Source organism: Rhineura floridana, chromosome 14 (assembly GCF_030035675.1).
Source record: "Rhineura floridana isolate rRhiFlo1 chromosome 14, rRhiFlo1.hap2, whole genome shotgun sequence".
Taxonomy (NCBI): domain Eukaryota; kingdom Metazoa; phylum Chordata; class Lepidosauria; order Squamata; family Rhineuridae; genus Rhineura; species Rhineura floridana.
The window spans coordinates 15,057,727-15,072,098 of NC_084493.1; the positions used below are offsets into that span (position 1 = coordinate 15,057,727).

Consider the following 14,372-nt stretch of genomic DNA (forward strand, 5'->3'; position numbering starts at 1 on the left):
CAGAGACATGCTAAGAATGTTAAATATGCACTAAGAGAGTTCTATATATAACTAACATGCTAGGTGTTTGTTTTCATATTGTGCTTTTGCTGATTTGGTGTGATTTGAGATAAGGAGATGGGTGGTTGCTGGGCTTTCCCCCCTCTCCTTATGGAATGATGATACCATATTCACCCCATACAATAACTTTGAAATAGGATGTAAATGGCTGCAGGAGGTTAATTTTACAAGTTATGCCATCAATGAAGAAACTAGAAATTTATGGATTGCATCCAGCATATCACAAAGTTAAAATCACTTAGCAGCAGGGCTGGCGCCATCCATGACTGGGCCCTTGGGCACCAGCTTGCCCCAGGTGCACGGCTCCTGCCTGTTTCACCTACCTCTCTCTTGTCTCCCATTGCTGCATGCAATCTCTTGTGCAAAGAGTTTCTACTAGTGTAACCGTTCCGTTGGATTACTCTGCTGAGCAACATTAAAACTTGCCCTTGCACTAGTGGACAGAGAACCTTGGATATAGCCCTATGTGGCCAGAACAACATGCATGTGCTTAAATGCATACACACAAAAAAAATATGTAAAAGCCGGTGTAGATGTTCAAAGGAAGCGTCCAGACAGAAAGCATGATTGGTTTGTGCTTCCCCTCTTTACACTTCTGGGTCTTGCATTCAGCTGCCTTGTTTCCCTGCCCTTAAACACCCATTGCTCGCCTCTTCCTTCCTATGCATTTGCGTCTTCCTCTTCCCTACCCAATATTTGCCATAAAACTTTAGATTTTTGCCACAGAATAAATGACACAGAAGAACCTAATGAAAATCTTACTGATGAATCGGTTCTTGCTAAATCTTGGTATTCTGTAAAATTTACAGCACTGGCATCTCACGCAGCTAATTTGCTCCCATCAGGTGTAGTGATGGCCACCAACTGAATAACTTTAAAAGGCAGTTAGACATATTAATGGAGGATAAAGCTTTCAATGGTTATTGGTCACGGTGGTGATGTTCTGTCTCCGGTGTCAGAGGCAGCATGCTTCTGAATGCCATTATGGTATGGGATTATGGGGATCAGAAGTGAGGAGAGTCCTGTTGCACTCATGCTCTGCTTGTGGGCTTCCCATTGGGGAATCTGGTTGGCCACTATGAGAACAGGATGCTGGACTAGATGGACCACTGGCCTGATCCAGCAGGACTCTTCTGATGTTCTTACAATGAGAGAAATCTGGGTTAGGAGCTGCAATATGGATTATTAGGCATACTCTCCTTTTTGCATGGAACCTATGTTGTCTTAGAACCTCTCCCCATACTAGCCCCCCAATCTACCTATCCCATGGTCCTGATCTAGGTTTTCTTGATAGGGGAAGTAGGAGACATTTGTGGCATAGAGCAGAGACTTTTTGGTGGTTGTCCCAAGGTTGTAGAATGGGGTCCCAGAGAAGATTCATTTAAATAGCTTGGTCCCGGCTTTTAGAAAATAGCAGAGTGCTATCTTACTATCCAGAAAGAGTTGCTGGGACATGTGATGCTGCTATTGTTTTCTATTACTTTCATTATTTTTTATTCCTTTTAGCTTTGCAGGGTGTGCATATGTAGTTTTTTTTATGTGGTGTCCATCAGCCTCCTGAAGCATAGGGAGAGGCAGGATCAAATCGCTCTCTTTTTTTAATGCACAGGAGACCTGTCGTGGCACGAATTCTGTTTTGCACAGTGTTGGCTAACATGAACGCAAGGCACGCTGCCAATTTACATTAAGCACTTGGTGCACAGCCACCTCAAGGGGCATATCTGAGAGACTGATGTGAACGAAAGCTGTTCATATGGAGGCAGAACATCTCACCCTGTAGAACTGTAAATTAGATTTGCTGTTAAACAGATGCTTACAGCAAGCACACCCAAGGTTTTTGCTTGGTGAATCCAGAGAAGCAGTTCTTGTGACATCAGCCACTCGGTAAAGTTCTGCACACTTTTCCAAATATGCATAAATTAGGGCATTTTCCTAACACAGAGACCCACATTTCCAGGAGGAGCCATAGCTCTGTGGCAGAGCACATGCGATACGTATAAAAAATCCTTCCTGAGTTCAATTCCTGGCATTTCTGGCAAAAAGGATCTAAGGTAACACATCTGAGAAAGACCCCTGCCTGAGCCACACAAAGCTACCTTATTACTGAGTCACTCCGCTAGCTCTAGCCAGTTATTGCCTGCTTTGACTGGCAATATTTCAACAGAGGGTTTGTTTTGTTTGACAGCAGTGGTACCATATACAGGCATACCCCGCTTTAACATACGCAACGGGACTGGAGCGTGTATGTAAAGTGAAAATGTACTTAAAGTGAAGCAATTATCTATGCATGTACTGCCGGCAATCGCCACTAGATGGCAGCGGCGTCATGCCATTAAGTGTCCGTAATTGCAAAGCACCCGTACGTTAAGCGGGGTGTGGTGGCGTATGGAGCATGTACGTTATAGCGAGGTGACGTTAAGTGAAGCGACGTTAAGCGGGGTATGCCTGTATCACAATGATGATATGTGGGAAATTTAACTTGGGATCTTGACCTCCTACATGCAAAGCGCCCTACCACTGAGCTATAGATCCTGGAAAACAGTCAAAATGGACTGGGCTGGAAAGAACACTCTACATTCTTATGCAGAAAGCAACATTCAGTCCATGAGTCAGGAGGACCACTGATCTGACTCTGCAGAATGCCGCTTTATATCATCATATTTAAGAAATATATTAAACCCACATGCAGATCATCATGTGTGGTAACCATCTACACAGACACGTGAGGTTATGTAGATAATCACATATATTTCACTGTGTGGAAATGCACTGTAACAGCAACAAACTAATTGCATATGCAGCCGTCGCATGCAACAACCTACATATGGGGCTACACAGTATTTTTCCTATACTTACTCGGGCGGGGGAGGAAAAAACCTAGTAGGCACAGAGATAGCTAGGGTGGCATAAATGCAAAAGGGACTGAATGCCAAATATCAAGAAGCAGAGATGGGGGAGAAATTCAATTCAGTTCACATTTAACAGTGAACTTTCTGCATTTGTACTTTCTGAAACAAGACACAAACCAAAACACAGCCTTCCTTCAAAACTCACATTTCTGCAAATCTTGCCGTGCAGTTCTCCGGCAAAGTAACGTGGACAAAAATGCATACCAGGGTAAAGTGTGCAAGTATTAGTGAAAATAATATACAAAAATGCATTATATTAGTGAAGACTGCTCTGCTGTATGTTAGGTAAAAATTAAATGGTATATTAGGAGAAATTTGCACTAAAATTCTGATGAATTCTAGAGAGGACCTTTTTCTTTAAAAAATTGCAAATTGGTGTGGAAATGTGGAGAAATGATTTTAAGATTGGAAAAATGAGCAAATGGAAATGACAGATTTGTGCAGTGTGGAGGATAACACCACCAATTTGCCTTACAGCAGGGATGGGGAACTTGTGGCCCTGCAGTTGTTGGTGGATTATAACTCCCATTGTCCATGACCACTGAACATGATGGCTGGGGCCGATGGGAACTTGGGTCCATTAACATGTTTTCTTGCTCTGTATGTTCAGAGAATCAAATAGAAAAATAAAAAGAAACCTCAGAAAAAGAAACCAAATGCACAGTTATAAGATGGGGAAAACTTGGCTTAGCAATGCTACATGTGAGAAGGATCTTGGAATTGTTGTTGATCACAAGCTGAATATGAGCCAACAGTGTGATGTGGCTGCAAAAAAGGCAAATGCTATTTTAGGCTGCATTAACAGAAGTATAGTTTCCAAATTGCATGAAGTACCTCTTCCCTCTATTCAGCATTGGTTAGGCCAGTTCTGGACACTTGAAAGGTTATCACACAGAAGAGGGCCAGGATTTCTTCTCAATCGTCCCAGAGTACAGGACACAAAATAAAGGGCTCAAGTTACAGGAAGCCAGATTTTGACTGACCATCAGGAAAATTTTCCTGTTAGAGCAATATGACAATGGAACCAATGACCTAGGGAAGTGGTGGGCTCTCCAACATGGAAGGCATTCAAGAGGCAGCTGGATAGCCATCTATTGGGGATGCTTTAAGCTGGATTCCTGCATTGAGCAGGGGATTGGACTCAATGACCTTATAGGCCCCTTCCAACCCTACTATTCTATGATTTTATGAAATGGTACCATGCAACAACATTTGAAGACACCAGCACCACCCATCACTGATTGCTGCTCATTGCCTACTTTATCATATTGCAGCCTTTCCCAACCTTTGGGTCCCTAGATGTTGCTGGACTACACCTCCCATCAGCCCCAGCCAGCATGGCCAATGGTCAGAATTATAGGAACTGTAGTCCAGCAACGTATGGGGATCCAAAAGTTGGGAAAGGCTGTCATCAAGCGTAACTATGGAATAAACACATTGGTATTTGTGATGCAATCAGCCATAAAGGGCCAAACAGTATTATTTCTTCCTTTAAAAAAAAGAAAGGAAAAGAGTATAGATGAGCAAACCCTGAGAAACAAACCCTACATCTGATCTGAGAAATATCCGGCCGCTCTAATGTACTTCTCCCACGATTCCCACAAGTTGAACATGAGCCTCTTCGGAAGTCTGCTGATAATCGGGTTTTTGCAGCAGTCAGATGCGAGATATATGCACAGATGAACTGTAATTGGCCATCTATTAAAGGGTAGGTTGGTCTGAACAATTACACCCACCAGTTTATTCATGTTTTTATCTGGTACATTAAACGAGTGTTGCATCATTTCTGCCTATTTGCAAAACTTATCAAGGGTTGGATGTTTCACATACAGTTACATATCTATAGATAAGGCAGAGGCTTATTGTTGTTTGTTTGATCTTCCATTCTACTCTGTTCCACCCTTTCCTCTTTTCTATATCGCTTGCTTTTGCTGTGTTCATCTCCAGAGTTCTGTGAAGCCCAGATGCGAAGCATCAAAGAGTTTGAACCCATTCCCTTGTGGGACGGGACTAGATAGTAGACTCAAAACACACATGCCCTTCAGAAAAAAAAATCTAATAGTGATTGGAAAGCTGAGAAACATCATTCAGATTAGAGATACTTTTCTGTACCCCTTGGCCTGGAGACAGAAATCTGCGTGCATCAAGTGCATATAATGAAAAAAATGGTGGGATTTTAATAACCTATTAACCATCCATTTCATGTTTTGACAACTTCATACAGAAGCTCCCCACACTTTCTTTTTCTGCCCCTATGAAATTTAAACAGGAAAAGCATATATTGAAAAAGCATCAAACAACCCAATCAAAATCTAGGGAGAAATTCTGAGTAGCTGCTTTATGGCAGGTATTGCACTCCCTCTCTCTGATGCTGGGCAATTTCTGCCTCTTTTGTGACACCAGTTTATCAGTCTTCATTTGGGTGCAATGGCTTATAGCTATCTTCAGCTAGACTATTCAAGTTGTTGTATCTCCATTCATTAAAGGTACGTGTACGCATGTGAGAGTGTGAGATTCTTATGGAGCACAGCTGAACGCCCCACTACTAACAGTCAATAGTTGGCCAATTCCCATCTGTTGCTCTTACGTTTTGTTTATAAAGGAAGAGTAATTTATTAGCAGGAACTGTTAAAAATAGTTCAACTCGTTCAGCCAAATATCCTATGCAGAGTGTATGAAAATATTGCTAAAAGATGAGGACACTGATTATAATTATAATTTTGCTCACTCATGATGAGAGACGTTATAAAACTACTGTTTTGTGGCTTAACCAGGTCTAACTACATTGTATTAGGTGAGTGTCATTAATGCAACAAACCTTTAATACCACCATTCTCTAGCAAGACACCTTTATCTTTTAATAGTGGAAGGGCCTAAATAAATTTAACAGGTATTGTGTTTTCCCTAACACAGAGCTGCAATTATGAGAAAAACCTTACCGGTTGCAATTCTGCCTGTCATGCTGCTTTAAAAGGCTCAGAAGCGCTGTCTATCCGTAACTAGGGATGGAAAGGGCTGCCAATTTCTGCTCTCTCAGTTTCTATTTTTTTTTCAATCTTAAGTTCAGTTTTCCACATTTCTACAGCAATTTGTGATTTTTTAAAAAAAAGCCTCATGAAAATTTTCCAGTGCAAATTTTCTCCTAATAAACACATTTTTGTTTACAGTTTTAACTAACGTACACATTTTTGCAAGCCACTTCTTGTCATATAATGCATTTTTGCATGTTATTTTCTTTCATATATTCATTTTTATACACACTTTCCCCTAATATGTGCTTACGGTTTCGGCCCAGTGTATCTGAAGGAGCGCCTCCAGCATCACCAATTATGCCGCCTGACAAGATCAGCCACACAAGACCTTCTCTCGGTCCCACCAGTTAAACTAGCTAGGCTGGTGAGGACTAGAGAGAGGGCATTTTCGATCATGGCTCCCACCCTCTGGAACTCCCTCCCGTTCGATCTTCGCCATGCCCCCTCCCTGTCATGTTTCCGCCGGACCTTGAAGACCTGGTTGTTCAGGCAGGCCTATGGGATTTCTGGGGTGGGTTAGTCTTTTAATTGTTGTTATTAACTGGTGTTTTATTAATTACTGATTATGGTCCTTTTTGGTTTTTATATTGTATTTTATTGTAATTTGTTTGTCGCCTAGAGTGGCCGTTCACTCGGCCAGATAGGCAACTCAAAAATAAAATTTTATTATTTATTATTATTATTTTTGTAAACACTGTTTGGCTGACGAATTGCATTGCAAAATTTAATTAAGTGCGAATTTCAAAGGACATCTGTGTTTCAGTTCTCATATTGTTTTGGAAAGCGCAATTTGATAAATTTGGCTTTAAATGAGAACTGAATCGACATTCTCATCCATCCCTATCCATAACTGAGTTAGAACCTGTTTTTTTAAAACAAGGCATTTCCAGAATGATCAACTGCAAACCTTTTGAAGTGAGGCAGGATTCAGTATCCCTAACTGTCCCAGAATCTCTATGAGAACTCCAGGAAAGGATATTCTAAAGTCCTCCTGTGTCCAGGAGATGTCCTAGAAACAAGAGGAATTTTCCATCGATGCTACCTAACTATGCAACTGAGGCCAGGACTATGCATTGCTTGCCCAACTTGAATGCTCATAATCCAATACTTCAAAGCAATGCTGGGAGAATGCCATTTGCAGGGGAGAAGCAGCAAATAGGAGGAAGGTGCTTAACTCTTCCCTTGCCACTTTTCTTCTGCAAGGTTTACAGATTTTACAAGGTTTACAAGGTTTTCTTCCCATGGTTTACAGATACAGATGGAACCTAAGAAGACATCCCCTTCCAGTTTTATTTTCATTGACTATCTCCCAAGATTGTTCTCATGATGTAGTGTATGTCACACACATTTAATGTGGTTTTTCCAACCTAAGTGTTTCTGGAGAAAAGGAGAGGGGAAAAACACCACCAACTTTGCTGATACATTTTCTGGCAGGAAGCCTGCCATCGTTAGTCATGAGACTATGATGCATTTGAAAGCAGAATAACATTTCCCTTGGCACAAAGCACCAAACTCCTTTCAGCCCATTCAACAATGAGCCAACAAGAGTTGCTACTGAGCAGGTTATGTTGGAGACAGTGGGACGTAGTGTTGTTAAGGAGTGATCTGTATTTGAGGCCTTGGTTTGATCAAATCTCTCTTTAACAACAACAAGACCACCAGTCTACATTTATATAGTGCTGATTGTTCCAAGTGTCTAACTCACATTATCTCGGCAATCCTTACAACAATCCTATGAGGTAGGCCAGTTTTATCCTCCCCATGTTGTGAAGGGAGGGGAGGGCTTAAGCTGAGGCATAATGACTTGCCTAAAATCACCCACTGACTTTATGGGAGAGGCAATATTTGATAGGTCTCCTCCATTTTCATGCTATTCTACATATCACTCCTCTCCTCTATATCATTTTTTCCTGACTTCTTCACTATTAGGCTGTGGACACACTAGTTGCTTCAAAAGCAACCAGAATGGTTTTTCTGGTTGCATTTTGAAGCGACTCTGCCCTTTGCTGGCCACACCTTCCTTCCCCACTGCTGCCTTCAGACCTTTCAGGACCGCCCACATCAAAGTGTTGGGCCAGTCAGTGTCTCTGAGCCTGCAGCAAAGTGTTTCCATTGGCCACATCTGGAAAACAAAGGGGTCAATCCACCAATAACTTGCAATAGCTCCTTGAAGCTGAATTTTTAAAAAAATGCACTGGAACTGATCCAACAAGGTTTTAAGAGTAAAAAGTGGCAGAGTTTGATTAGCGTCCTGTGCCCCTGTTTTGAGAAAAGAGAGGTAGGGACACACTGGAACTGGCACAACAGTAAGTGTGTCTCTACCTTTACATTCAGTTCAAGCCTTTTCTGAATTGGTCTCTATATCTTGGTCTGTTACCAAGTCTATATCTATTACTTGGTCTCTATATCTGTTACCTTGCTTCTTAGGTTGTAAACACACTAGTCACCAGATCAAAGTGTTTCCATTAGCTACACCTGGAGGGGGAATGGGTTGATCTGCCAATCAGCTGTGAAATCTCTTTGAAGCTGAATTTTAAAAAACATGCACTCAAGCTGCTCCCACTAGCTTTTACAGTAAAAAAGGACAGGGTTTGACTAGTGTCGCGTGCTCCCGTTTTCAGAAGAGAGAGGTGGAGATGCACTGGAACCGGCAGAACAGTGAGTGAGTTTCTACTCTTCCTATCCACCTTCTCTTTTCTTCTTTGCCCCCTTTGTCCATCTGTCACCAATCTTATTTTTAAAACCAATATTTCAACCTCTTTCCTCCAATTTAAAGACACAAGCTTACAAGGAACTATAACAGTTCACTTATTTTTAGGCATAAGGTTTAATAACGCTGGCAAGAGAAAGAAGGCGCTTACAGACTCTCAGCATTTTCAGGTGAGATTTGATCACAGGCTGCCAAATTCATATTGCACGATTAAAGCTGGTTTGGAGCTCTAGAACAACAAACCTACTCCCCCCTCCAAAAACAAACACCCTTTTTGCATTAGGAAAGTGATAGGAAAATGCCCTCGAAAGTGTGGGATAACAACTGCTTGATGCAACATCATCTAACCTCTCCACAAACAGGTCATCTGGAGGCAACCAGAGAAACAATCTGTAGAGCATCCTTGACAAAAAAGAAAAAGAAAAAATGTATTCCCAAATCAAGCATTCCAAGATGATGTCCTACCTGCCACTTTGACTTCATTGGGCCCACAGGCTCTGCATGGCAAGATCTGGAATTCTTCAGCTTGATACATGGAATAATCTGTACTGGCCACAACAATCTTATCTCCAACCTTCCACGATTGCACATTATCGGCCAATCTCAAGATGGTGCTGTTTACATTGGTATCAACCATTACTGTAAGCTTGGGTCTCACTGGAAAACCAATACAAAAAAAGGGGGGGAGGTGTTGTTGTTGGAGAAATAGTAACATACTTCTTCACAAATTGTTCACTTAACCTTCTTTTTTAGGGCATGTTTCACATCAACAGCAGCAAGTGGTTGACTGACCCCAAGAAAATGTGAGACAACTCTTCCAGCTGTGTTGCAGGGTCTGGCTTTTTTGGTTTGCAAAACTCAACAAGTGTAACAAAATAGGCTCCATTCATTATTTACTGGCTGGTGTGTTTTTCCACTAAGCCCTTAACTAAATTTAAAGGCAGCTCTTAGTGGCCTGGCTGCGCCACACCCTCTCAGTCCCAGCATTTATGGTCACCCAGAGCTGTTATTTAAAGATGCTGCAGAAGCCGTCTTCGATGTAATGATGGTTTCTCATTCTAATCAACAAAACAGCCACCCTTTTCCTCTAAAGAATGAAGGTCAAAAGAATTGCACAGAACCCCCACTTGGCTTAAAATGAAGGAGTGCAAAAGAAAACTATTTCTTCCTGAAACAAGTGACGCTTCTCCGATAGTGATGGCATAAAAGGTTCACCAGCAGGAATAAGCCTTCCACTTATTGAAATATTTGATGAGGGGAAGAAATCTCATGGACCCTGTGAAACATCTCAGTGGAGTTTTGACTGGGTGTTAGTTGGATAAAACCCACTGGAGACACTAAGTCCTACTCAGAGTAGACCCATTGAAACCAATAAGCCTAAATTAGCCATGTCCATTAACCTCAATGAGTCTACTCTGAGTAGGACTAGCATTAGATGCCACTTAATATGTCACTCTTGGGCCTGTTAAACACGTACAGCGACAAGGGATGACCACATAACAGCTCCACTGGATCACACCAAAGCTTATCCAGTGCAGTATTCTGTTACCACACTAACCAACCAGATGCCTATGGGAAGCCCTGAAGCAGGGCATGAAGGCAACAGCCCTCTCTTGGAGGTAGCATGCAGCAGCCTTCTTCAGCCTTGTGTTCCCATATACAACTCCCATCATCCCTAAATATTGGCTAAACTGACTGGGGATGGTGGGAATTGTACTCCAACAACATTTGGAGACCCAAGGTTGAAGAATGGTGGTATGCAGCCATTGTGACCAGTAGCCACTGACAGCCATATCCTCCATGAATTCATCTAATTCTCCGGGGGAATCTTGAGGCAGGAGAATGGATTGTACCTCTTCAGACAAACCCTCACCATTTTTTTATTTTCCGCATATTAAAAAAACACCCAGAAAGAACTCCATGCAAGCACAAAATAAGCAGATCAAGAAGCAAAGTTAGAACCTAGCCCTCTCCATCTTGTGCTAGTTTTCTACCTGCAGGGAGTTATTCAAATGCTCCTCTGCACAAAAATATTGGGTTGTATCCAATGCTTGTTACTCATGTCCATTCACTTCAATGGGCTTACTCTGAATAGGACTAGCACTGGATATAGCATTATTTACTATTACTATTTCTAGTAACAACAATATGATTATGCATCTCAGAATTCTGCCACCTCAGTTCTACTGCATGTGTAGGTCACACTACTGCAACAGTAGCATGTGATTTCCTGCATCCTTTAAAGATATCTTTAAAATTGCTGCGTGCTTTGTGACTAACGTTTCACAGATGCATGTGAGGATAAGTTGCTGGACGAGGATGACTAGTAACTTGGTGGGCAAATGGGAAGCTGGTCAGCAGAAATGGACTTTTTTGGGACGAGAAAGACGCTCCAGAATTAGAAGATGTTTCAGACTCAGAAAAAGCCTCCATTACTTAGGTATTTATAGCCCTGAGGTAAAAATCCTACTTCCTTTACAATAAATAGGTCAGTAGAGGCAATTTCTACTCAGAGTTCAAAATGAGTCACATACCAGGTTTGCCACATAAGAAGCGCACTCTGTAGTTATGGCAGCCTCCAGTAGTCTGTCCAGGGCCGCGGCAAAAAAACCTATAATCACGGCCGCTTTTGTAGAGAACCTCTGTTGTCAGTTTCACTCCATCAAGTGTGACTGCCTGAGATGAGAACAGAAATGCAAAGTGGGTAGTAAAGGTAAAGGTGTCCCCGCACTTGTAGTGCGAGTCGTTTCCAACTCTTAGGGTGACGTATTGCGACGTTTACTAGGCAAACCGTATATACGGGGTGGGATTGCCAGTTCCTTCCCCGGCCTTTCTTTACCCCCCAGCGTATGCCGGGTACTCATTTTACTGACCACGGATGGATGGAAGGCTGAGTGGACCTCAACCCCTTTTACCGGAGATTCAACTTCCTCCTTCCGTTGGAATCGAACTCCGGCCGTGAGCAGAGCTGCGGCTGTGTTACCACTGCTTACCACTCTGCACCACGGAGTAGTAATCAAGCATAAAAAATAAAATGAAGACACATGCTCAGCAACACCTGCGCTATGAAAAAAACACCACACAGGCGTTTTGGTTTCGCATGAAACTATGCACTGAAAACAGGAACATAAGAGGAGCCCTGCTGGCCAAAGGCCCATCTAGTCCAGCATCCTGTTCTCACAGTGGACAATCAGATGACTACGGGACGCCCACAAGCAGGCCTTGGATGCAACAACACTCTCCACACCTGTGATTTCCAGCAACTGGTATTCATAAGCAGAGTGCCTCTCACAGTGAAGGGAGAACAAAGGAGAACAGAGACTGAATTATGCCACTATGCAAAAGCTGGTACCTAATTTTTTTTTTTTAAAGGTAAAAAAGTTGGCTTGTGCCGCAAAGACCAGTATCAAGGCTGATATTATTTTGGAGGTTTACTCAGAGCCTACCTCCCCTAACATCTGTTTTATTTCATGCCACTACTTGTTTTTTTAAAAGTACAAGAACCAATCCACCAGGAATAAGTTCACATTTTCAGATCATCATTTAACAAGACTTGGCAGAGTACAGTGGCCAATGCTGCAATCCTATACACCGGGAAGGGGGGCCTATGGCCCTTTGGATATTCCTGAACTACAGTTCCCATCAGCCCTGATCATTGGCCATGCTGACCAGGGAGTTGAGAGTCCAACAACATCTGGAGGGCCACAGATTCTCCATCCCCAGTTCTAACAGATACATGATGTCACCTCAGATGTTGCAACCTTAAAAGGTAAAGACAGCACAAATCAAGCCTTGGAACTGGACAACATCCATCCACATGGTCCTCTGCCATAAGTGGGCACATGAAGTGACTTTAACTTGAAAATGGGAGTTGCAGAATCTGGTCCCATCCACACAATCAGTCATGACTTACCCCAGAGGATCCTGGGAACTATAAATTGTTAAGGGTTGTTCAGAGACCCTTATTCCCCTCAGAGAGCTATGATTCCAAGAGTTCTTCAATAAGAGGGATTGATTGTTAAACCAGTCTGGGAATTGTAGTTCTGTGAGAGGAATAGTGGTCTCCTAACAGTAGTCTCAGCACCCTCAACAAATGACAGTCCCCAGGATCCTTCGGGGGAAGCCGTGACTGTTTATAGTGGTATATGAGTGCTTTAAGTCTATAGTGTGGATATGGCCTCAGTCCTTGAATGAGAAATAGATACATTGTCTTATCTGCCTCCCAGTTGGCTCTCAAAGTGCCTGTCTTCAAGCGTCTCTCTATCACCACAATTTATGCAGAGCAGTAAGAAAATAAGAGGCTGCCCAAAAGCCCTGTGGTCTAATAAAGCATTTCCATTTTCCAGCTACCAATGAAATATACAAAGGTTGGAATGGTCGGTTGCCAACTGGAAGGGAGAAGATTGTGAAATGAAGTGGACGTAGCAATAGGGAGTGACCAGTCACCTTGGCTGTCATACCTGGATATCAATGGGGTGATCACAGACTTCAGGGTGAGCAGCTCTGAAGTCTGAAAGTCTCTCTCCATCTTTGGATTTTGCTTTTTCAGGCTTCTCAAGGAATTCAGTCCATTCAACATCTAGGAGGAGGAGAGGAAAAGCAGTCGACACAAGGAAAGGTCATTTTGGACATTTTGCGCTTCAGAGATGTTGGTGCCAAACAGTGTTAACAAGTCTCTTCAGCAACTGCCCACTCCTTGGCTGTCTCTATAGGTCTGTCAGCTGCTGTTTGGGGATGTTGTGAAGGGCATCAAGCTAGGAGATGGGTTTGGGGTGGGGTGAGCATGCTGTTATTAACACAAAATATGTGGACCTAGCAGAGCTAAAGGTCAGTCAGTAGTGTTCCAGTAGTGAAGTAAAGGCACTCTGGAGAAACCTACACTGCGTATACATCATACATTCAAAGCACATGACTTCCCCTAAAGAATGCTGGGAAGTATAGTTTGTTAAGAGTACTAGGAACTGTAGCTTCGTCAGGGGTAAACTACAGGCCCCAGGATTCTTTGGGGGAAATTGTGTGCTTTAAATGTATGGTGTGCACACAGACTTAGAGCAATTGAAAATGCAACATTTTCACATGTGTTTTAGATTGTGTTTTAATTTGTTTTTAAAAGATGTGTTTTTAAATGTGTATATTTGTTTTTAATGTTTTTAGTTATTGTAAACTGCCCAGAGAGCTTCGGCTATGGGGCAGTATATAAATACAATAAATAAATAAATAAAATAAAACTACAGAATCTAATAAGAAAAGTTCTTGGACTGTCTTGCTGTAAATTGTTGTGGAGATTCAAACACAGGAAAGCATCAAATGTGTCCTGGCATAAGCTCCATATATATATATATTATGTATTAATTTGAATTGCTACCTTCGCTTATTATGGAAGTTTTAAATGTTTGGTATCTAGTTTTACTTTGCTATGGCCCATAGACTAAACATTATTATAGCAATGCAGCCAGTGGACACAGCAACCACCTAGAAAGACTACAGCAAGCTCTTAAAATGGTTTTCTTTCTCAGATATGGTTATGCAGAGACCACATGCAGCTCCCTCCTTTGGTGCCTGGTCCCCAAACCCGAAGAGAGAGAATGAAGGGGAAAGAGGAAGCGAAGGAGTGACCTCCCAGTCTTTTATTTGGCCTCATCCATTGCCACATGTTTGTGG

General features: G+C 42.3%; 1 protein-coding gene across 2 annotated transcripts in view; it reads right to left on the reverse strand.

Moving 5' to 3' along the window:
• CEMIP (cell migration inducing hyaluronidase 1) overlaps positions 1 to 14,372 on the reverse strand; it is a 182,029-nt gene that overhangs the window by 53,040 nt on the left and 114,617 nt on the right. For both annotated transcript variants that reach the window (XM_061595567.1, XM_061595568.1), the window contains exons 9-11: positions 13,172 to 13,290; positions 11,246 to 11,387; positions 9,177 to 9,368 (exon numbers count right to left, since the gene is read on the reverse strand). In XM_061595567.1, coding sequence (XP_061451551.1) covers positions 9,177 to 9,368; positions 11,246 to 11,387; positions 13,172 to 13,290 — 453 coding nt within the window. The remainder of the gene's footprint in view (positions 1 to 9,176; positions 9,369 to 11,245; positions 11,388 to 13,171; positions 13,291 to 14,372) is intronic.